This window comes from Poecile atricapillus, chromosome 1, assembly GCF_030490865.1.
Source record: "Poecile atricapillus isolate bPoeAtr1 chromosome 1, bPoeAtr1.hap1, whole genome shotgun sequence".
Classification (NCBI taxonomy): Eukaryota; Metazoa; Chordata; class Aves; order Passeriformes; family Paridae; genus Poecile; species Poecile atricapillus.
The window spans coordinates 25,054,967-25,079,846 of NC_081249.1; the positions used below are offsets into that span (position 1 = coordinate 25,054,967).

The 24,880-nt window shown below is 37.7% G+C and overlaps 1 protein-coding gene across 6 annotated transcripts in view; it reads left to right on the forward strand.

The window, feature by feature from the left end:
- The window catches only part of ARHGEF7 (Rho guanine nucleotide exchange factor 7), a 118,139-nt gene that overhangs the window by 89,161 nt on the left and 4,098 nt on the right, over window positions 1-24,880 (forward strand). For 3 of the 6 annotated variants that reach the window (XM_058840727.1, XM_058840737.1, XM_058840752.1), the window contains 8 exons: window positions 444-530; window positions 2,826-2,904; window positions 4,269-4,408; window positions 5,108-5,332; window positions 6,351-6,444; window positions 9,086-9,175; window positions 21,956-22,055; window positions 22,657-22,711. In XM_058840727.1, the coding sequence (XP_058696710.1) occupies window positions 444-530; window positions 2,826-2,904; window positions 4,269-4,408; window positions 5,108-5,332; window positions 6,351-6,444; window positions 9,086-9,175; window positions 21,956-22,055; window positions 22,657-22,711 (870 nt within the window). Of the gene's footprint in view, window positions 1-443; window positions 531-2,825; window positions 2,905-4,268; window positions 4,409-5,107; window positions 5,333-6,350; window positions 6,445-9,085; window positions 9,176-12,312; window positions 12,490-21,955; window positions 22,056-22,656; window positions 22,712-24,880 lie in introns of all 6 variants that reach the window. The other 3 variants (XM_058840761.1, XM_058840771.1, XM_058840745.1) reach the window with 2 other exon arrangements.

A 24,880-nucleotide genomic window follows, 5' to 3' on the forward strand; every position in this document is an offset into this window, starting at 1 on the left:
TAAAATCTCATCTCCAATTTGAGAGACCACGGTCTCTTTATGACTGTAACAGTATCCATCTAAATTATAGGAAGAAATAGATCTAGTATGTAATTTTGGTTGTACTGAAATTGGCTGAAGTTGTTATCATATTAAACATGGTCAGTATTTCACCCAGACTGTACAATTCCTGTTTTAAAATACAAGGCTATACTCTTCTGGAAAAAATATAGGCATGTTTTAGTAGCACTTTTAAAATAGTAAATAAGTAATTTTGTCTTCTTTCCTTTTTTTCCCCCCCCTTTTTCTTATTTTTCTAAATACAATGGAGAGGTGGTTTTGCACTGAGAAAATATTTGTGGAGTAATCATCCAGTTATAATGGTGATAGCTTTTAGTGATAGAAGAATGGGAAAGGGGTCTTGTGATGGTGTATTTACTTTTTCATTTTCTTTTTTTAACAAGGAAAAGAATGAAAGGTATCTTCTTCTCTTCCCTAACATTTTGCTAATGTTGTCTGCCAGCCCAAGAATGAGTGGGTTTATCTACCAGGTAAAGTAATATGTTTATTTATATGTAAAAATATGTTGGGGTTGTGTTCTTTCCAAATGATATTTCATAGGAAACTTGGAAGGATGATTAAACTTTTTCATTTATAAAGATAAAAGGTAATATCTGCAATTAGAAAAGTGATCATTTGTCTTATAAAATTCTGGCCTAGAAGCCCAGGGCTTGATTTTCTTAGTAGCTGTGTTTTTTTTTTAACCTTGTTAGTAGTAGCTGATGAGAGGAAGTATTGGCAGCTTTTTAGATCTGTGTGGGAAACCAGTGTTTCTGCATAGGTTTGTTAGTGCTCTTTGACTGCTGATTGAGACTTAACAAAATTGCACAGCCCCCTTAAGCTTTTGTCAGTATGAATTAGGCTGTTCCCATCAATTTGTTTAGATGCATTCACATTAGTGTTTTATCTTGGAATCAGTGGCACGCTTTTAAAATTAATCTTTTAGTTTTTTCGGTTTAATGAGTACTGAGTCACAGAGTAGAAGTTGTTTTGGGGCTCACATACTAGATTCTCTCTGGTTGACATTGAAGTGGAAGGCATGCTCCAATGTATGCCCATCTCTTGAATGCAAAATTCTTAATTTCTTCTCAACCTCATGTGTGATAGTCCCATTACTGAGGGTGTCTCAGATTTTGATGACTGTGTTCACAACAAGGTGAAATTATTCCATCACTGTCTGTGTCTGAGACAGTTGCTCAGAGCCCATGTCTAGAGTGCAAAACATGGGCCTCCTGGATGTTTTTTCTGAGGTTCACATCTCAGAACAGGGATGGATATGGGCAGGACATGATGCAGTTCCCTCAGCCATTTTCAGGGAAATTATGCCACTGGAGGCATCACCTGACATAACACCTTCCCTGCATTTCTGAATAGCCCAGTTGTGGTCAGGCTTCAGATTTTCTAGTTGACAGAGCTGATATCTACCATGTGAACTAATGGGAAGAACTTTTACCAGTGGCAAGCTGAAGTCACAAGGAGCAAGTACCATACTTCTTAGAAGGGCTACACAATTGTTTATCAACAGAAGGGAAATACAAATGATTCACAAGTTCACTTCGGTTTGGTTTTGATGACTTTGTACTTTTTCTTGCTACATGGTTCAGGTGATCTCTGTCACCAGTGGGCCCCTATATTGCCTCCCTACCTGTGTCAGCAGTTTTTGCACATCTCTTGTTGTGGTTGTATGCTGTGTTATTAATGAACCAGCAAACATGGGGAAGAAAGGGAAAAGAGCAAATTTTAGCTGCATTGTGTAGTACGCATGGCCACAATGTTTCCTTCAGTGGGGAAGCTGCCACAAGAGAAGTCCTCCTTTCTCTTTGGTATTTGGGCCTGAGCACGCTCTGTGCCTACAGAATACCAAGTGATTTTTTACTTTCAAGTTTCTAAGAAACCTTTGTCCATTCTGCTGTCATTAGGAGAGAGGAAAACATAAAGTTGATTTTTATTCTTTTTGCTTGAAGCCAAAATTCCACAGTACATAGTATTTATGCTTTTGCCAGCATTTGCTGAATAGTGTTTCTGTGCAGGAGAATACTGGATCTGTCTTAAAGAACTTTTATTGAAGCTTCACTTTTGGTAAAGCCTTTCATCCCAAAAATACGCAATTTTATTAATTCTTCCGTGTTTCTAAAGGGTCAAAAAGTTATCCTAAACTGACTTTTCTTTTCCTGCTTGAGTAGGTTTAAAATAGGATCTTCTGCAAAATTAGCATGTTCTTCTGAAGAAAATTTACAAACTTGAAGGTGTTCACTGCTTTCTTTTTTTCCTTCAAAGTATTTCCATGAGGGAATTTAGTAGTGACATTATTAGAGAGATAAATCTTCAGTAAATGATTGATTCATTTATTTAGTGAAATACTCCTTTATAAATTCACTTGTTCTTCACACTTATTCTGGGAGCTAATCAAACAGTTTGCAAGCAAATGTGCTTAAAGAGGAGTCACTATTGCCTTCAGTCATGTAATATGGATGATCCTGAAGGTCTCAGTTTCAAGAACCTGAGACTGAGGGATGATCACTATTGTATTTGTATGGATTTTGTAGCCAGAATAGCTATCAGCTAAACTTACTGATGTCACAGATGTCATTTGCAGAAGTTGGACATACGAAAAACTCCCACTGTGAGATTTTTATATGGATTTTTGAATGTTTTTAAACCCATCAGGGTGTATGTGTCAATTTAGTATGAATGTCTTTTTTCAGAGGTTAGTATATTCTTGAATTGGTAATGTTTTTATGTATTTTGTATTTAATGTCAATGTTACCGTCTTTTTTTTTTTTAAGGGAAAACTGCCTATGACGGGAATGACTATTACAAAGCTAGAAGACAGTGAAAACCATAAAAATGCATTTGAAATATCAGGTATTGCCCATTAGTATTTTTATTTACTAGTTATTCCAGGATATACTGTTTCAAGCAACAAGTGCTCACTCTGAACAGAGGAAAAAACTTTTTCACTGTGAGGGTGACCAAGCACTGGCACAGGGTGCCTGGGGAAATGGTTGTCCTTGGAGGTACTGGAAATGTACTGGAAAGCTCCCTGGCCATGGTCCCAGGCAACCAGCTCCAGATGTCTGTGCTTGAGCAGTGGGGAGTGTGACCCTCAGAGGTCCCTTACAGCCTCAGCCATCCTGTGATTGTACAACCTTTACAACACAGCTACCCAGGCCTCACTTGAAGGGTGCTTTTTACTTCTTCTCTTAAGCAGTTAAGGAGCTCTTTGCATGGGATTCATCCTGGAATTTCTGTATCTTAATGAATGGAGGCAGTAGCTTTTGGAGAGAATCTTTTGTGATGAAGCAGTTCGAAGTACACTATTTACTTAAAGAATAGGAATTTGAGAGGCTCTGGAAGAGCTTTGAGCAAGGGTTTTCTTCTAGAAATTTTCCACGTCTGTGAAAATGAGATGTTCCTTTAGCATCTCTGATGTTAGTGATGGTTGCCCCTATGTTTATATTGGGTAATTTCTATCTGTTTAGTCTTTCATTTCATTATGTATGTCCTGAGACAATTTAAAGGACAGTGCAGGGCCCCCATGGTGGAGTTTCATATCTTCATTCATTTCCTGGATCAGTTCTACCTCCATGCAGGTTGCATTTAAATAAACAAATGTTGACTGTCTCAAGTATGCATGCCATGAGTCACAAGGGAAAAAATTGTTTATGTTGAGAAAAAAATACTTTTTTGAGATAATAGCTGTGAAGCTGACCTCAACAGGAATGTGATGGGTTAAATGGTGTTAAGTGCAGAAATGAAAGTTATCTTTGGTTGAGATTACAGTCCCAAGTGACTTTTGCCTTAGCTTTAATTTTATGCCTTCTTCTGAGAGAAGATTGGTGAATTCTTATTTTATAACTTTTCCTGTTTTGTAGTGTACGGACTCAAGAATGACATTTTATAGGCTATGTGCTGGCTTTACTGGGGAAGATGGAAAAACATAAGGCTAGTAGATGAGTCTGTCTCCTACTCTTATCATTTAAGGTTGTGCTTCATTACCAGAGCCAGGGGAAAAAATTAGAGCTCCTGTGCTTGAGTAAGCAATGGAGGCAATGTGTGTTACAACCTGGAAAAGTGGGATGCTGTCATACTGAAAATGTGATTTAAAATTTTGCTTAGTATTGAGAGGGCATAATGTTTTAGGAAATGAGCATCCCTTTTAATCATGTCAGGGGGAACTAAATTGTTCTTTTTTCATTTCCTATGCCTTTCTGGTATCTATCACCTAGGCAATATGATTGAAAGGATATTAGTATCTTGTAACAACCAACAAGATTTGCATGAATGGGTGGATCACCTGCAGAAGCAAACCAAAGTCACAACTGTTGGGAATCCCACCATTAAACCTCACTCTGTGCCATCTCACACGGTAAGAAAGAGCTTCTGGACTGAAGTGAATGAGCAGAATTAGTTGTCTGGCAAATATAACACCATGGAAAGCCTTTTTTTTGTAGTCATTTGTAACAAGAACTGAATTTTGTCACTGTAGTTTAATAGGTAAAAAGATAATTCTGTTTTTAATTGTGTGGACAAAGAATAAAATGCTTAAAATTCAGTGTAACAGTTTAATGGGGTGAAAGAAAGTTCATTATCATTACTTTTTCTGTTTTGACCAAGTGCTTACATCACCATCTTTTAAGTATACTTAGAACAGTAGGTTGCAATTGGTGATCTACTTGACAGGCTGTGGCGAAACAGTAATTTCTTTTGAGCTTTGCATTTGAATTGTTGGATATGAATGGTTCTAAATTTAGCTCCACCCTTAGTGGTGAGAGAAGTGGGAGCAGGGCTGCTTGTAGCTGTTCTTCCTTTAGTTTCTGCTCCATCTGGGGTAGACAAAAAAAACCTCATTTTTTCCAAAATTTAATTTAATAAAAATAATTTAATATTTAATATAAAACATAAATTATACAAAATATAATGTTTAATAAAAATAATTTAAATTTTTTCGAAGGCCAGCTGTAATAAACAGAAATGCTATAGCAAGTGGGATTATTTCACCAATCCTTGATGACACTGGTGACATTATGATAATATGCTTTCTTTCCTTTCCCATCACGTTTGACAGCTTCCTTCCCACCCAGTGACTCCTTCCAGCAAGCATTCAGACAGCAAGCCAATACCACTGACTCCTGCCTACCACACTCTCCCTCATCCATCACATCATGGCACTCCACATACCACAATAAACTGGGGACCACTGGAACCTCCAAAAACACCCAAGCCTTGGAGTCTGAGCTGCCTGCGGCCCGCACCTCCACTACGGCCTTCAGCAGCTCTTTGCTATAAAGAGGTGAGGTGCAGCAGCCAAGAAAAGACAAGTGTGGCTGGCCTTCAGTAGGAAGTAGTCATTTTTTTTTGTGGTGGCTGTGTGTATGTGACTTTCCTTTAATTTTGTGAATCTCCCAAACAACAGGAAAAAAGTAAAGAGTTTATCTGCAGCTCAAGATTTGTGCTGAGACTTAACTGCTATAAGAGTTCTATTTGTAGAATTTGTAGAACTGTATCAGTTTGGCTGCACTATGCACTCATTTTGTAATTTAACTTAAAATCCTTTTATGCTTTCATGTGTAGACCAATAAATTTTCCGATGTATTAAAATTTCAATCGTCTTTATAGTGTTTAGCATGCAATAACATTCAAAACCTATCTTGAACATCTTTGGTAGGTTCTGCTCAGTCACCTTTTTACTTTATTATTCTGTATTTTCACAGAAGATATATTGTATCCTTAAGGTAAAGTGTAGACCAGCATATTCCTTTTGTTCTTGAAACTTAGTATTGTTCCTGTAAGTTGTCATGACCACATTTTGAGCAGAAATGCTGCAGGTTTGTTGTGTTGTTATTGTTTGGTTTTTTTTTTCCTGTAGATCTCTGTAAGACCAGACCTAAACTTTTACAAAATTTCTCTTTGAAGAGTATAGTACCTGCCAAGCTTCCTTGTTAGGTCCTTCTTTACTTGCTTTCCAGTAGTCAAGTGAAATGGGTTGTCTGTTCAGGAGAAAGACCTGTTAATGTATTCCTGCCTCTTCCGAGCTTCCAAACAGGCTGAATGCCTTTGCAGCAGGTTTTATGTATATTTCTGTTAACAGAAGAGATAAAATACTTGGTTGTGTGTATGTATAGTTGGAGGAAAGGTAGAGAGGAAATTAGCCAATTCAGGCAAATTGGACTTGGCAAAAAATATTAGTAAACTGAATTTTGGTGCTGTTAAAAGGTTTTTAGTTAGTAATTCCTGTATGCATCTTGATAAATTATAAATTCTTGAAATACTGTCTAGAGGCTCTACTCTTTTTATTTTTTCCTGTACAGGATCTCAGTAAAAGCCCTAAAACCATGAAAAAGCTGCTTCCCAAACGCAAGCCAGAGCGGAAGCCATCAGATGAGGAGTTTGCACTGAGAAAAAGTAAGAGACACTTGAACAAATATCTGCGTAATACAAAGGGTGAAATTAACATCAGTTTAAATTCTGTAAGTTAGATGTACAGTGTAAGCAAGTCAGCTGGTTTCCTCTCTCATGTCAGGGGAGCGGGGTAGGTATCTCCAGAGGATGGTTTGTTATATTCATCTTATGCTATGATGGCATTAATTGCTTTGTAGAGCTTTACTGATTGCTACAGTGGATGTCTGCTTGTGAAGTGCCTATTTCTGTTTGTTACAGAAGGGAGGGAGGTTAACTAGAGAGCCATGTGAAGTTCAGTGAGGTAAACCTTTCTTTTAGTACTGTAAACAACAAAGTGAAGATACTGAACCTCTCAAGAATACTTCGTAGCTATGTTCTCAAGTTGATTTTGGTGGGAGCTTCTGTTGTCCTCAGGGCTGGAAAGCTGGTTATTGCTGATGATTTTAAGACAAGTTTCTTCCACAATCACTCCTCCTAGGATCCAACAGTCTTCTCTTATCTCCTGTAAATAAAGTCATTTGCTCATGTCTGTATCTAAATAAATTGCAGATATTTAGGCTGCTTGAAGTCTGAAGAAAAATGCTGATGTAAGAGAGAGTGAGTAATGCACAGAAAGAGAGAGGTCAAAATCTGGATGTTGGGATAATTTGAAGGGGAGGGAGCATTAATGTTACCAAGCAAACACAGTATTCACTTAGTTGTCAGTGTTGCTGTAATTTTTCCTTAGAAATTTGTGTGAATGAAAAATCTGATTACTTGTATCAATAAAAAACAAAGTGTTTAATGGACAGATTTTTCCTGTAGCTTTTGCTTCTCTGTGTCTGTCCTTTGTTCATGGGCTTTTTAAGATAGAGCCTGTGCCATGATTGTTCTGTGCATGAAATGTGTTATTGTGACGGCATTCTCTCACAGGCTTATATAGAGTTGGAGAGAAAAAGCTTTTCCTTGGGGTGCTCTTGGTTTGTCTGAGGTGTTAGTCCTTCTAAATCTTCTGTGAATTTCATGTGGTAAAGGTTAAGGTAGTGAGTAGAATGATTCTCTGCTCATGGATGTGCAGGTGGATGTTGTAGTTCAGGATTTTTTATCCTTACAAGAAGGCATCTGTTTAGGAAAAATAAAAGTACTGTAATACCGTATCATTTGAGCTGTTGGAAAATGGAGATTCAGTAGTTGTAATGATGATGATGAAGCTGTCAATTTGCAGGTTTAGCAACTGTTAAAGAACACAGTGGGAGGAGTTAAGGGTTATGACTTGGGGAAGGAAGGTGTCTGTAGCTTGCAAATACATTGTTCTACTGATTCAATAACTTTTATTGAAAGGTACTTTTTTATAGCTTTTAGTCAAAGAGTGTTTCTTACAGATTTTAGGTATTCATCTTCCTTAATCAGTATGTGGAAGCTTCTGTTAGTGTTCCTTCAACTTTCTCAACTATTTTGTGGAACTATAGAAGTTTCCCACTTCTATCGAACTTAAAGCATATTGATAGAGAGGTATGGGTTTTGTTACTTCCCTTCTCAGGAATCCAGAGGATTTATGGGCTATGTTTTGAGAACTGCTATGTCAAATTAGTATTTCAACAGACTAAACAACTGAGATGTTTCAACTGAGTTCCCTCAAAATGCTATTTCAGAAGTGTATGATTTGTCCTGCCACTGTAATAATATGGTGTTGCATTCTAAATACAAAATGCAATTATTTTTCTTGCCTTGAAAGAGGGATAACCCATATTTTGGAGTTCCTGCATCTCTTAAACTGTAGGAAAATTCACTTGGTCAAGATAATTTCTGCAGTAGTTAGATTGTCCCAACAAATGTTTGGAAAGTTGGCTTTGTTCTGGTGATAATGACTAAACCCAACAGGATGTGTTGGCTGGCAGAGAATACAACTGCATTTTGATGTCAAAGGCTGCTCAGATTCGTGTATCAGGAAATCTTCAAACCTAGTTATTTCACAGGGGAAAAGAGGAAAAATGCATTTAAAAAAACAAATTGTCTTGTCTTGCACATAGACTTCTGGTTTCATCTAAACTAATAATGGTAGACGCACCTCTGATTTCTGATTGGAATTTCACTCTATTGCGAATGAACAATTTGACAGTATTTTTACTGAGTCACCTAATGGGATTTGCTGTGGAGCTTTACCTTTTGGAAAATATTATCTTGTTAAGCTTGAATAGTTACATTTGTTCGGTAGTGCTGTCTCAGCGTTGAAGTCTGAGTAGTTTAGAGTAGTCACTTTTCACAGAAATATGTACATGATAGTGACATCTTTCCTTCTGCACACTGCACTGAATTTATGCTGTTAATTCTGAGTTTTATTTTGAATTATGAGATGTTGAAAGGGGTAAATCTATTTTATATACATATTTAGACACACATATGTGCACAAATACAATAAGTTTTCAAGATTTTTCTGTGATTTAGTATTCTGTTTCTTGATTTATTCTATTAAATAGTAGAATGGTAAGTATATTGTTACTTTTGTTAATTGGAGTTTGATTTTTAAAATGGTATGATTAAAATAATTTTAAAAGGTTAATTAGGCTGACCTTTGAACTCAACTGAACTGTACTGATTTACAAAGGCTTTTCTATATTAAGAAACATGCCCACATTTAAAATTCTATTTTTCCCATTGATTCTAGGTACAGCTGCTTTAGAAGAAGATGCTCAAATTCTTAAAGTCATTGAAGCATATTGCACAAGTGCCAAAACACGTCAAACACTAAATTCAAGTAAGTTAGAAAGTACTGAAATGGGTAGAAATGGCTAACTAAAACATAAATAAGATAGTTTGCAAAAGAGAGTGCTGTATATGCTCAGGCCTTTGCAAATAACGAGTTGGACCTGCAAGTAATAATAACAACCTGTTTCTGGTTTAATGTCAATGCCAGGTGTTTATGTATTGTCTGCCAAGGAGCATGGTTAGAGACTATCATTTTTTCAGTATTTTGAAACAATTCAAAGCAACAAAAATCCAAATGTGACTACGTGTCATGGTTTAAAATCGTACTAAAGTTTCACCAATGATTAGGAGGTGTCTGAACTGAATATAACTGCTAATCATGCTTTTGGATAAATTTCAAGAAGCTGGTAAGTAGGAGGAATGAAGAATCATAATTTTGGAGGACTGTATTTTTGTTGTGTTCTGTTCAACAAAGACTTTCTCCATGGAGAAGTAACCTAGACCTATAAAAAATTCTTGAATTTTATTGCCACTAGTTGCTTTTAGTATTAATTACCAATTTTAATCCCGTCTCGTAACATTTTCAGGAGAGATTGTTCTCAGATGTGTGTTGCTTAAAGCCATTTTTAGTTTCTCAGATCAATACCTAGCATATTGAAAACCTGTAACGTGCCTCTGGGGTCCTACTTCATTTAATCCAAATCAAGGTTGCCATGTGGAGTTCCTCTGTATTGTAAGTAAAACATTGCTCAAAGCAGGGGAGTCCACCAGCATGTGTTCCATTTACACAAGGAAGGAGAAAATGCTGTTGCGTTTGTTCCTTTTTGCACTGTTGAATACAAATTTAATTTGGAGATCCTTGGAACACAGTATAATCATCTTGAAGTACTTGGCTGGTTTTGCTGGAACTAGAAGACTGGACATCATAACTTCTTGTCCACTAAAGCTATTTAAATTTTGTGATATTAATCACTCATACTGCTGCCTACAGTGCTCTAGGCCTGTTTTGCTTCCAAGCAAAAGTACTTCATGCTGATAGTTCAAGTCCTAAAATGCAATTGTAGACTTAGTTCTTGAATTTTCCTAATACATATTCATTTGCTATTGCCACCTAGAAAAAAAGTTTCTTTGTATTCCTATGTAACTTACAATGGGAATATGGCAGTTATATTAGACTATAAAAGTCTCAAGTAACAACAAAAGCCTTAATTTTTCTGTCTTAATGAACTGTAGATCTCCAAGATCATGAAATCAGCTACTACTATTACTTTTTATTAATACTAATCTTTTTTATAGTCCTACAGTCATTACAGTAGTGTGTTTAATTGGATAAAGGGAATGAATGAGTTCAAAGTTCTGAAGATATACTGTTGTTCCAAACAAAATCAAATGAGATGATTGCTGTTTAAACACCTCCACTGTGATCTGTTATTTCCAAGGATAAAGTGACAAGAAATGGTTGGGAAAACATTTGCACTTGCACAGTAGTGTGTGTGCAGATATGAATTGGATACAATTTTTTTTGCTTGCCTATTTTTTCTGTCTATGTATATTTAAGAAATATACATAGTGCTGTGGGCATCATTGCATACATCAGAAGTCAGCAGCTTTTATTGGCTCTTAATTGCAGCAAGATACAATTTTTTATTGATTAGGCACACAGCAGCTTTGTTTGGAAAGCATAGTGTTGTCACCTAAGACTAGGTTTCAGAAGGTCCATTTGTAAACTGGAATTGGAAATGGGGAAAGAACCAATAAAGCTGGAATTGCTTCTGTTGGAGCAGTAGTCAGTTTTGAATAATAGAATGGGAGAGTTGCCTGTCACCTGTGAAGTATGCTGGTTTTTTGCATACTCCATTCTTACCTCCCTGTTAATATTCTGCCTGTCCCTCAGAGCACTTACTGGGCAATTTCCCTACCTGCACCTTAATCTGCTGCTTTTGGCAGTGTCACTACAGAGCTATGGCACCAGTGCAACCTGGTAAGGTGTGGCATTAGAAGTAGCAGAGCAGCTCTTTATCAGTTTTTTGGGTGGGAAAGAAGTGGGATTTAATTTGGGTAGATCTGACTTTCACATGCATTTTGAACACTGAGCTTATTTTGCATTTCTGCTTCAAATGAAGACTTAAAATTCTCTGCAATATCATGTTTATGGTGGCTCATAACATGTCCACTTACATAGCTTCATTCCTTGGATATTGTCAGGCCCTGAGAAATTAAGACTGTCCTTACTGTGTTTGACCAACTACCCTAGAGATCTAAAGGTATTTAATGGGGGGATGGTCTCAAGCATGTAGGAAGAGGTGTGTGAGGGGTCAGAATAGGCTAGACTGTGTCACTCTTAGGCTCTTGGCCATGTTTTTCTATGAGTTAATTTACCACATGGTTTAACAAATAACAAGGGGTGTGGGCACAGAAAAAAATGTGCTTTGACAATGGGTGCAAGATGTTGCTGCTGATTTAGTAATTAGCAGCCCTGCTCTGCATGAGAACCTTTGCTTTTCTTTTTCCCCCTTCATTTTCCTCTTCATGGTGGTGACACAAGCACTTCTGTTGGCTGTGTTGTGAGCTGGTGGGAAAATTATCTGCTTGAAAAAACTAACCCTACAAAAGATTTTTTCATCTGAAGCTGTTTCCTGACCTGGCTCATGAAGCAGCTCTACAAAGGACTGTGTCATTACAAGGGAGGGAAAGGATGAGGTACAGATATGTGATGGGGAAGGGGCTGTTGCTTTTCACATTGGTGCTGGATCATGCTGGCTTACTGTGTTTGTTTACTGCTCTGTGCCCAGTCAAATTCCCTCCAGACCAGAACTAACTGTATTTCAAAAGAACCTGACTTCCTCTTCAAAAACTTCTACTTTCAAACAATATTTTGTTGCTCAAAATTCTCAGCTGAGACTGCCTAGAAACTTAAAAATCACTTCAAAATTATATTGTAACCGTTCAAACATTATTATATGCCGAGTGTAATTTATACCTGAACCCCAAACAAATTTGAAAAAAAATAAAAATAAAAAACCCAACTTTGGTGCCTTTTTAACAATATTTTCTCTTTTCCTTCTCTTCCCATCACCTTTTTGCTTTTATTTCATGTGTTTGGTTGTGGCTATTCCTTACGTTCTCCTCCTCATCCCACCTCTGCCTATCCACATCCACCATTTCATTTCACCTGTACATCCTTAGCATGGCAAGGCACTGACCTGATGCATAATCACGTCTTGGCTGATGATGACCAATCAAGTCTAGACTCCTTGGGTCGTCGCAGTAGTCTTTCTCGTTTGGAGCCTTCAGACCTCTCAGAAGACTCTGACTATGACAGTATATGGACAGCCCATAGTTACAGAATGGGGTCTACATCTCGTAAGAGCTGTTGCTCATATATCTCTCACCAGAACTAATGCACTTCTGAGCTTTTTCTTAACAAATGCTTGTTGTATCACAGCCTGCTTTTCTTAGATGTTTTCTTGCTGTTCCTTGTCTCTTTAATGTGATATTTTAACAACCTCTGAGGGAGCTCCTGAAATTTCAGTTATACCTGGTGGAAGGCTCTATTGCCAATTCAGTACACGTACAAATAAGTCATTCTAAAAAGTGTATATCCTGTTCAGGATGATACTTCTTGAGGGTTTTTTTTAACTGATAGATGTTAATTTGTAGCTCTGAATGGTCTTTTTTTTTTTCTTTTGACTTGGTCAGTGTAGTAACAGGTCCTTTATTTTGTTTGTTTTGGATAAGCACATTTTTATATTTTGTACTGAAACCATACTGGTTTGAGAGCTGAGTGCCAGCTATATGGAAATACCTTAGCGGTAGTGGTTGGATTTTCTACATATTCTTAACAAAATACATAGCTGGTAGAGTAAGTGAAATGCAGCTTAAAAGTAAGCAGTACAAGAGCTGTAAAATCATTCAGATATTCACGTATCTGGCCTATTTGTTTGGAAGAGCATTTGCTAATCCATAAAATTTTCTGGTTTTATACTGCTGTCTTTTGCTCATTGCTTAAAACGTTTATATGAAGGACCTCACTGCTCTTTCCCCACCCCAGTCTGGCAATTGTCATGAAAACCTGGCAGTCCATGCTCATTACATGCAGTGTTTTGGTACTCTCATGTTACCTGTGGTCATACTGTCACTTTACTGTATGCAGTAGTGTGGCAGAAAGCAGGGTTTAGATGTTTACTTGCCTGTTAAAATACACAACTGTCAACTCTCAATTGACCATTCTTCTTGAAAAGACGAGATGAAAATGATTCCCCTGGTGGAGGCTCCAGTGTTCAGCATCTGAAACTCTAGGTACAACTGTGATCAAATTGGCTTGTTTGAAGTTCTGAATAATAGAATGCTTGGCTTTTGGGTTGTTCTGTTTGGAGCATGTCTGTGACAGATTTTATTGTGTCTTGTAACTTCTTTCATAAGCAGGTTTGTTTTCAGCAGCAGCTCTTCACTTACAGTCATGTTGGCTTTTTCAGAGAATTGACATGCTGTGCACAGCTGAAGGTCTCAAACCTGCACCTGGGGCACTGCTGGGGTGAACTGTGTGTGTGTGTTCTGTCTTGTTGCTAAAGTAATTGGCATCAAAACAAAAATGGCATGTTTTCCAAATATTTATAATCATTAGAGAAAAGTGTGGTGAAAGTGATGAAAGGACAGAAACAGTTCTCAGTTTTGCCAGAGTTCCCAAGTGCAACACACCCTTATCGCTTTTCACGTAAGCATGTCATCCAGTGTTCAGATACTATTCTATGAACAAGTTCAGAGTGATTGTGATGAAATTCAACAGCAGCCTGGGAACTTGATCACACTGTTTAAAAGGTAATCAATACCTTTCTGCAGGTTACATGATCAGAAAGTTGCAATTGCTAGATGTGCACGATTCCAGAAGGTGGTCAGTGTGGAGAAGATACTTCAAGGCAGTTCATGTCTTCAATTTACACTCAGTCTTGTTTGATCCCCTGCTTTATCCTCTCTCACTGTTGATGGCATTCTATAATGTGACTAAAAAAAGCAGTAGTGCTTACCAAGGAGGGTTTTCAAGGGTGCATTTTACTGCTGGTCATATATTAATGTAATGACCAGGAACTTGTGTATGTTGAACCTTTTGCAAATGGAGGGGTCTTGCTCAGAGAAATGAGCAAAGTATATGTGCTCCATATCATTTCACAGCACATTTGTAACTCACTTCACTCCCTTCTTCTTTTCAGTTGTTTTTTTTTTTGTTTTTTTTTTTAAACATATATGGAAAGTATGGATTGTTTTTTGCCCTGTTTCTTATGCTGTGGTGTTCTAGTTGAATAATATTTTCTGCACTGGATAAATGATAATTCCTTTATGTCTGTTTCATGTTATATAGTGTAAATATGAGTTTGTAATACAGTTGTTGCACTTGAACTTTCCTTATCACGCAGAAAGTTTTGTTATCTAGATCCGAAGATTTTGACTTTCTATGCACCAAAGCTTTGACAGTTTACCACCATTAATTATTGTAGCATTTAAGTCATTAAGTACTATCATAATTAAGATCTCTCATATTGTGTATTCTCATATTAACATCATAGCACATTTAAAACCATTCTACGTCTTCAATGTTACAGGCTGTAAACTATTGTGAACTGATCAGGAGTATTAATGCAAAATGCTTGAAACAAACAAACAAAAAAAAAGGCAAATGTGGAAATGGTGGTATTCAGTCCAAAGGTTCAGTGTTTCTATTTTTGTGGAACTTTAGTCATGGTAATAACAGTACCTTATGTTTATGCAATTCTGTAAATTGTATGTGTACAGTTACAAATACACTGGAAGGATGGAGAAGCTGAATTGGAAGGTAGGTTCAAGCCATTGTCAGGCCCTCTTCTCATGGCTTATGCAGTGTTTCCATATAAATTAGTACGTAACCATAAACTGAAGCCAACCAATATTGATTGGGTGTTTTGCATAATCTTGCCAAAACACAGTAATGTGTATATAGTGACGTAAAACATAGAAAGAATAATATATATTGTGCACTTCATTTGTGAACGGGAGAAGCCATCTTTAGTAGGTGACTGCCTTTGGAAAATGCAAAATGGATGTATATCTGAATGTTTCATTGTACTGTACAGTATGCATATTGTTTGTGGTTGCATATATCAATTAAGTGTTTTGTTTTATATGAAAAGGACATCTGTTATGTACAGTTGAAATAAATTTTGCATTTGCTAGACTGTGACTTTAATATTTAATTATTACACAGGGGGAAAGGACAGCAGAACTTGTAACTTAATACATCCTCTTCTCCCTATGTGCCTCCTTTATTTTACTCCCTTCTTCCCAGAGGAATCAAATGCTGACGTGAAAGGCGTTTTTTGACATAAGTGTGTAATCTTTGTTTAATGTAGTTGACATCTACAGGAAATTCAATGTAATGTGAAATATGTATTCTTCTATATCCTCTTTTTTGTAAAAATAGTTTGAGACATTGCCATCTATAAATTGTTTTTCTGTTGCCTTCCTCTCCTGTTAAATTAATTTTATTTCCTTCCTTATAGTTTTTTTTGTTTGGTTTTCTTTGTGGGTTTTTTTTGGTTGGTTGGTTTTTCGGTTTGGTTTGGTTTTTTGTTGTTGTTTTGGGGTTTTTTTTTATTGATATATTCTCAGTAAAAGCATGGGCTGAATTATTGAAACAATCTGATACTTCTGCAGGTCCTATTGCCAGAGAGAAATTTTATGAATATACTAAGGGTGTATATAACTTTGTGTTTTCATGATTTAATATTACATCATCTTTCTTTTTAAAGCAATAGTTATCCTTAGTGTTTCTACTTAAAATATGTTTACATATGACCGAATTTAAACAATTCAATCTGCTATGTGCTAAAATGTTTACAACACAATAAATTTAATAACCACCCCTCTCTATTAAAAAGTCTTAACTTTGTTTTGCTATCATTGTAGCAACTCTAGTCCTGCAGCTATCTGCTTGGAAGTTTTTGTATTGGTTAGCGAAATACAGGCAGTTTAGTGGAGTAGCTCTTTTGAAATGTTGTCTTAGGAATCTCCCATGTCTTCAGATGGTGTATCTGTCTTTTCAAGCTATTCATTCTGTTCTTATATGACTGACACTTACATATGAAGTTATATTTCAGTCCACTTTGTTTCCATTTTACTCATTCAAGCATATTGCTGTAAACTGCCTAATTCAGTCAACTGAGTCATGTGGGGTTTTATTCCTGTTTGTGTATCTCTATTAGTTAAAAAGAAAGACAAAACAACTTCATGCCCAAGCCTTTCTATTATTCCCAAAAATTTGCAAACAATGGTGTATCCTATACAGTGAACTAAAGTTTAGCTGATATTTGGGTTCTGATTTGTGTTTTCTTTGCAAAGATAGTAAAGGATATCCTTTTGATTTTGGCAGATCTGTAGCACAGATTTTTCCAGTTTTTAAATCTCAACACATGCAGAGTCTGAGAGCAGCATTTTAGAATTCTCTCTATTAGGACCTCATGAAAAATTTATTAAGGAAGAGAAGCTTAATTTGGCAGGTCTGCTCTCATCTGCTTTAACATCTTTAATATAGCAAACACAGTGAAACACTGAGTATTTAAAATAACAAGTAATTTTTTTGTCTGACATTTGCTTCACTAGGAATTGTACGTGTCTGTACATGCCAGTGATTAATGGTAGATCTAAACAGTTGCGTATACACAACACTTGTTTCTCAGTGACAAGTCACACTCCTTTCATTAAAACTAATTTCTGAGAGCTTCTTAGCTTGTAAAGTTGGTGAAAAACGGTATTGTATACTTACAAGTACTGTTTCAAATTTTTGACCTTTATCCTGCTTTGTTCCCTTCCTTACCTCTCCTAATCACAGTAAAGATATGAAGAAGCGAAGAAAACAGCAATACTTAAAAGCTGTGCAACAGAGACTTTGCTCATGGTCTCAGATAATGCTGTGCACCTCCTGAAATTACCACCATCCCAACATATCTGACTTCCATACCTTAAATTAGGGCACTCATAATCTTCTACGACTATGAGCCTTCTCCCATTCTTCAGCTGGAGGAAGCTGTTCTTGTTTGAGTGGGGACAGCTGTCTTTTAACTGATGGCTTGAAATTAGCTACTCTGAGCAGATGATGTGAATACCCACCTCTATTTTACTCTTGGCTTAAATGGTTCCTGGACAGACAAAGTCTTTGAATGTAGGCAGAGATTTAATATCCAGTTAAAGTGGAAAGTTTTCTGAATTTCACCCCCCTTTTCTTACTTCTCTCCTTGGAAGACTTTTGAACCGCCTTCAGTATTAGTCTTCTAAATGGTTCAAAACAAAGGACCAGACTGTTTACCAGTGCATCTCTTTCTGAAGCCTTGCTTCTGTCAGGAGCCATGATGGCGCTGTATAAAAATGGCATGGTGCCCAGAGGAATTGTGGATGCCCCATCCCTGGGAGTTCTCGAGGCCTGTTTGGATGGGGCTCTGAGGAACCTGGTCTATGGGAAGGTGTCTCCGCCCATGGCAGGGGTGTTGACTCTGTATCAACCATTTTGTAAGAGGTCATGCTCCTTTTGGTGTAGAGTGAACAAAAAGCTGATGTTGTGAGCTAGGATTGCAAACAGATTATTAGTGAGAACCTGTCACCCTGAAAACTCAGTTTTTTGATCTTGTTGACATAGTTTCTAAAGACTTTCCCAGGACAGTGACTGTAAACATAGATAGGTATACATTCTTTCTGATGCACGTCTTTTGATGGGCATCTCTCATGGCCAGTGTGGTTGGGAAGATGTTAACCTGACTATCCAATCCCTGGCCGTGGTCAGAGACTTATAAATACTGAGAGAAAAAATAAAGTGCTCTCCTTCTTTCACCACACCTTGAGCTGCGTACGTGTGACTCATTTCGTGTCCAACAGTGACGAGAACTGCTGTGACATTCAGTCTCTGCTATAGTATCTTCCAGGATTGCTGTCTAGACCATACTCCAAGGCTAGGAGTGACACTCTACCTGTTTAGGCAGGTATGAAGTGAAATTTTGTTATGAAGTCTTTCAACCTTGTAAATACCCAAACAGGTTTCAGCTTTCCTTATTTCTAGAAATGCTCAGAACTGCTTGCTTATTTTTGACTGACTGATTTAGCTGGAAAGGGGATCAGACACTGAAAACCAAAAGCTGGGGCCTGTTCCTCACAGGCCTATTCCTGTATTTCAAGTGTTCTACCACATCAAGTAGGAGGTATTGTTAAGGCCTGGAGCTCTGGTCTGAAATGTCAGGTGGGCTGTGTTACTGGCTTTACTCTGGAAGCTAAATTTGCTAAACCTATAATTTAGGGTATGGTTTTGTCAAAAAGCATTATAATTCTTTATTCTCCACTCTACACTGTGAAGTATTGATATTGACTAGATACCTTTATTTTTTTTCATGGAATTCAGTTTATGGAAACTTAGTTGAATCTTGATTGTAGTGGTCAGTTGTTTGCCTTTATTATTCAACAGACTTCTAAGCAGTGGGGCATTCTTCCAAGACCCTGGATTTAAGAGTTACCTGTTGAGAAGTTATGGTAACTTACTTGGCCTTAATATTTGTTTGCTAATCTTGAAGTAATTGTTTGGGTTTGTCAAACATAATTTCTTGTCCTATGTACCTTACTTCCCTCAATACCCACTGCCTACTAAAAAAAACGCAAGCCAAATGAAACCCTGTTTTGGGTAGCTTGGGGGGTATGGGGTGTCCATCCTAAAAAAAAAAACCAAAAAAAAATACGAACCCAAACTAAACCAAACAACAACAAATATCCACATGAAAAACCCCAACAAGCTAACTGACTAGTACTTGTGGTTATGTTGTCTCAAGGTGAATTAGGCAGTTGTTTGAGGTCAGTTTAAATACAGTCATTGGGCCTTTTTGACTTGGAATAGTGTTGTGTAATAAAATTCAGTGTGAAACTTGGATGCTTAGGATTGACGAATAGCAGATATTGCAAACTAAAGTAACTTGATTCTTCCACCCTATTTCATGAAAATGTGGAGTATGTCTCAAAGGTGTTTAGGATTATCTGAGCTGTATGAACTTCCTAGACTGTCCTTTCAGTATTAATTCAGTGGGAAGTGCCCACTGTACTGTAACACAGCCCTCTCTTCATGTCCTAAAGCTTTTGCAGAGGGAAATGGTTACACAGAGGGTAGGCATAAAAGGACTTGATGAAGGCATAAGGTGGAATTTAGGGGATATTGCTGAGTGCCAGTGGTGACTCTGCCTGAAGTTACTTCCAGATGTGTAATTGCAAAAAAAAAACCTTAAAAATAAAAGGATAACTGCTGGCATAAATGGTGCAGAAAAGCAGGATTTTGAAATAGCTTCCTTTTACCTTTAGAACTTGACACCTCCTGTCTGATGTTGCTGTGTATGTACTCATTTGATGACCGGATCCTTTGTGGCAGGATGGATGTGCTGTGTGTTTTGTACCTTTGATACAAGCAAGTGCTTGTGGGGTTTAGGAAAAAAAATCTACAATAAATAAATGCCCCCCAAAGCTCACAAAACCCAAACCATGATCAAGGAGAAAGTGTGGGGGTTTCTGCATAAGTACAAACCATAAGAGCAGCAAAAGTTCGGACATACAAATAAGAGTTTGTATGACCAAGAGTATTGGAGCAGTGAAGGCAAGAGTGAAAATTGTGTTCCACAGTAGTTATTGTCCCGTGGCACAGGCACGTCAGTGTTCACAGCAGCAGTTTTCCATTGTGTGTGTTTTTGTGTAGCGTGAGGTCTCCTTGTGTGTGTAATGTTGGTGAAGTGCTTTGTGTGTCTCTGCGGTGTTGTGTGCTGTGCTCTGCTGTACATTCATCAGGATGTGCTGCTGTAGACATCTGCTTCACATGCATGTGTGTGTAAAACTGAACAGCTGGGACACTTGTTGTCCAGCTGTCTCCTCCACGCTAGTTGTGCTTTGCAAGGACCCGCGTTACCCTGCCCAGGCAGACAGTTGGATGTAGCTCTATACAAAGGGAAAAATGTGTGCTCCATTTGGGTGGAGGGAGTCACGGGTGAAAAACGTGTGACAGTTCTCTCCCCTTGGTCAGAGTCTCCCTTGGCCTGTGCTGGGCTGAGGTGTGCTCCACATCAGTACAGAGACCCAAAATGCAGTGATCTGGTAGCAGCTGCTGCCAACTAATTCCTAATACAACATTTAATACAGTTCTGTGTTAGCAAGGCTAATAAAGAAGAGCAGTAAGTAATTAACTGAAATAAACATGAGAGCTTTTTACAGTTAGAGATTGACAGCGCAAACAAGGAAGTGTCCTTGAGCTCCCTACAGAATTTGGATGTGTTTGTTTTATAGGTTGTTCCTCCTGGAAAGTAAGTGGAAATGTATTAACCCTTAAAAGATTTCTTCACTCTGTAAGAAGAACTTGCAGCTTTCAAGGACAAGATTCTTTCTCAAATTTGCTGTTCTCTTTATTCTATATAATTTTGACAATCACATACAGTAAAGATCTAATGTATGTGTAAGCTTTAGGAAACGTTTTTAATCATTAAAGACATTGTTTGTCATTGCTAAAATAGTTTAAATAGCTAAACATCTACGGCTAAGATAGGGTTCTTACAAGCTTGCTGTTTAAAACTCAAGACTGCAGCTGTTTGGGAAGTTAGTATTTTGTAATGAGTGTGATTTATTCAACATTTTTTTTTATTCATTTATATTATGTATTTTACTATGAACCATAAAAGAAAAGCACTGTTAGCACAAAGCAGCTGTTCAGCAATTAATTTCTCTGGACAGGCATGTGCTTTGCAGTACCAACTTTATTAGTTCGAACTGTATGAGACTTGAGAAATTCCTGGTTAATAAAAGTTCATTGCAGTCAATTGGTGGGCAGGTGTACCTTGTTTCTTAAAACCAATGTCTTAGTTAAAAAATGTAAGAACTTCAATGCTTTATCTGCAGTGTTCAAAATCTGAGCAAATGCTTAGGCACCAATTCATTTACAGACCTTCTTTAAAAAAAAAAAACCTTGTAATTTGTTGCAGCCTAATTGAATAATGTTTATAGAATACATACTTATGGGTGGATGCACATTTCTGAATTGTAACTTTCCTAGTCAGAACTATATTTTTAGAATCTATATGTTTTATCTTAAGGTTATAAATTGGAATATGTAGAAAAAGTTCTGAAGCTGTTGGAATGTTTTGAGTTTTTATCATCAAACCATGAAGTGCCTTTTAAGACATCTATTAAATACAAAGAGGGTGTGTCATTTGGTAGGAATGTATTATAGGACTAAAGGGCTATCTGTAGGAGTATTTGCATGTATATGTGTTCACACACAAACTGTGGTGCTTACAGTATTTTTGGGGAAAGGGTTTTACTTTTTTTTTTAATTGCTGTGTCATTTGATGCCACTATTCTGCTCCTTACTGACAGAGTAATGGGTTTAGAGCAGAGTTATACCTTGGATTTGTATCAGTGTGAGATCAGAATCTGTCCTTGACGCTTAAATCACTGTTACTTAAACACAGCTATGTCTTTCTCAGTCTGCTGTGGGGAATTTCAACAGTTTTTAGTGATGGTTGAATGGTGCACTGTTCCTTGAGTAGTGTAACATCCCCATCAATGACTTGGGAAATATGTCACCAGTGGGATAGGAGTGTCAGACAACCTTTTGTTGTTGTAAGGCTGTGGTTTCAAAAGTGAAAAATGTGTCAGTAACTCATGTGTAGAGGGAAGGGGGAAATGGCAAGTGATATACCTTGGTCATGGGGATCTGTCATGCGATACATTAAAGAATCTTTAAAATGCCCCAGTGGTATCTGTGAGTTGCTCATTTTGTAATTTATTTTTGCAACAGGTTCCCGTAAAGAATCAGCTCCTCAAGTCCTGCTTCCAGAAGAAGAAAAAATTATTGTAGAAGAAACTAAAAGTAATGGTCAGACTGTTATAGAAGAGAAGTAAGAAATCGTTTAATGAATGGTGAATTAAAGTAGTAAACTTTGCACTCTTCTTCCTACTGTCTCCCATTATAGTAGGGTGTGTATGGTATGTTTGTAGTTGGAATAGAGCTGTTTGGACTATGCTGCCAGTCCTCTAAGTGCAGTTGTCCTTCATTTTAACGTCTGGTTTCTCTGTATACACTGTGCAACCTATCCCACCCAAGAAGTGATGTGCTTTACTGCTGGATTTCAGTATTAAATTGGTGTCATCCTTCTAGTTAGCATGTGGCACCATTCTACTTTTTTGGTGAAGTGTGTGTTGGAAATGAAACAACAATTCTGTTGTAGAAAGGCATAATACAGAAACCAGTAGAGGTCTGTAAGTGCTTGAGAGGTGTTTCTTGTCACAGAAGCTGGTAACAAGTCCTTGCCTTACTGAATATAAATTGGGATTGGAGACAAGTTTTGGGTTTTTTTAATACAGGTTTGGAATTAGATACTAGGTGTGTGGGGTGGTTTTTGTTTAATTGCATTTCATTAAACAGTTTTGTCTAATAATAGATTTAGATGTGTATTTCTGGAAACTGTTGTTACAGACTATCTTCTTTTTTCATTTTAGAAGCCTTGTTGACACAGTATATGCATTAAAGGATGAAGTACAGGAGTTAAGACAGGTTGGTAACTTGCTACATTTATAGCAACATGGAGTAGGAAAAGATGTAAGGCTTGTTATAAAACTAAATATGGCTTGCAAGTTCACTTTGACTGTCATGAACTTGAATTTTGGACTAGATTTACTTTTAAAAGTAAAATACCATTTGCCAAAAAGCACTCCCTGTTGTTGTCATCGGTCTTTTTAAGAATAGCATGGAGGATTGCTTCTCTGAAGTGAATTACTAAGCTGTTTTTGGATGTTGCAGCTTCTGAAATGGTAGAAATGTTAAGCAAATTCAGTTGTGCTGTATCATCAGCAAAGTAAGCTTACAGAAACTGAGAAATCGTAGTTGCTTGAGAATGCTAATAAAAGCCTAAATAGAACCAGATCTTTACAGTTCTAAAATGATACAATCTTAAAGTAACCTGAGCACCTCTTATGAATCAGTTCTTAAAACCGCTCATTTCCAGAGACAAGAGTCCTTTTCAGTGCCTATCACATGGCTTTTTTTTGCATGAGGGCTTCACAGTGGCTCTGGGTGCTTTTTAAACACTTTTTCTAAATATCCACCATGAATAAATAAAAATATCATCTATTCAGGACATAGCTTGTTTTAACCATGTTAATGGTACTGCATGTAGTCTTTGCTTAATGTATAGGTGAGAAGTAGCATTGGATTTTCCTCACTGTGCAAGGTGTAAATTTGCTTGCCAGTCTGACTGGAAGTTCGATAAAATCTCTTGTGTTAATGTAAAAAGAATTTGTATTCAAATTTCTTCAGGTCTGGGGCTATAAATGTGATTTTTTTTTTTTTACCATCTGTAAGCATGTCTAGTATTTCTAAGGATGTTATCCATATTCCTTGAAATAGGACAGTTAATGTGTTGCATACTTAAATTCTGCTGTGTTCAGCATATAAAGAATGAATATCCCGGGTTAGATCTGAATTTGGAAGTCTTTTAAAAAATACAATTTGTATAATAAAAGCAGCAATAATAGCCCACTAATACTCCTGTGGCCTCCTGCTTTTATGCAAAGAATAAATGTGCAGCCTCACTGAGGCTCTGCACAGCTCCATGACCCTTCAAAAAAAAAGTCACCTTCTTCTGAGCTTCATGCTATAGCTCTTTTTTTTTTTGCTGCCTTTCCAAATAGATGTTCTTCAGAATCTCACGTCTTCCAAGCCAAGTCATATTAAAGCCTGATTTAATTTTCTTATGTATCAGGAATTCAGGAATCTCATCTTGTAAGCATTTATCACTGTTGTGATGCCGCCAACCAGAGAAGTGTCAGAAATAATCTCTTAGCTGGCAAGGGCTTTTTATGTAAAGGCTCTCTGGGAATACATGGTGTCCTGGTCAGTGTAGACACCAGTCTGCAAAGTGGGGTCCTTCCTATAGCATCTTCAATCGGTTATTCATAGCTGTTGTTCCACAGGCAATACACTTCAACTGGTTCTCAACTGGCAGACTTAAGAACTTAAATGTGTTCCTACATAAAATAATGAACTTTCCAAGTTTGTCAAGAAACTTGAGGGAATGGAGTTAATGAGGTGACAGACCGTGGTTGTGAGTATAGAATGGGGAACAAGAGGCTGCAAAGCAGTGCCACAGAAAGGGACCTGGGGGTCCTGGTCAGTGGCAAGCTGAACATGAGCCAGCAGTGCCCTGGCAGCCAGGAGGGCCAACCCTGTCCTGGGGGGGCATCAGGCCCAGCATGGCCAGTGGGCAAGGGAGGGGATTGTCCTGCTCTGCTCTGAGCTGGGACAGCCTCAGTGCCAGTGCTGGGGGCAGTTCTGGGTGCCACAAGAGATAAATGATATTGAACAATTAGAGAGTGTCCAAAGGAGAGCCACAAGGATGGTGAAGGGCCTTGAGAGGAAGCTGTATGGGCTGAAGTCACCTGGTTTATTCAGTGTGGAGGAGGCTGAGGGGAGACCTCATTGTGGTCTACAACTTCCCTGTGAGGGGCAGAGGAGGAGCAGGTACCAATCTCCTCTGGTGACCACTGTTAGGATTTGAGGAAACAGCATGAAGCTGAGTCAGGGGAGGTTTAGGTTGGATATTAGGAAAAGGTTTTTCACCCAGGGGGTAGCTGGGCACTGGAACAGGCTCCCCAGGGAGCCTAGCACCCCAGGTCACAGCACCAAACCTGTCTGAGTTCAGGAAGCATTTGGACAATGCTCTCA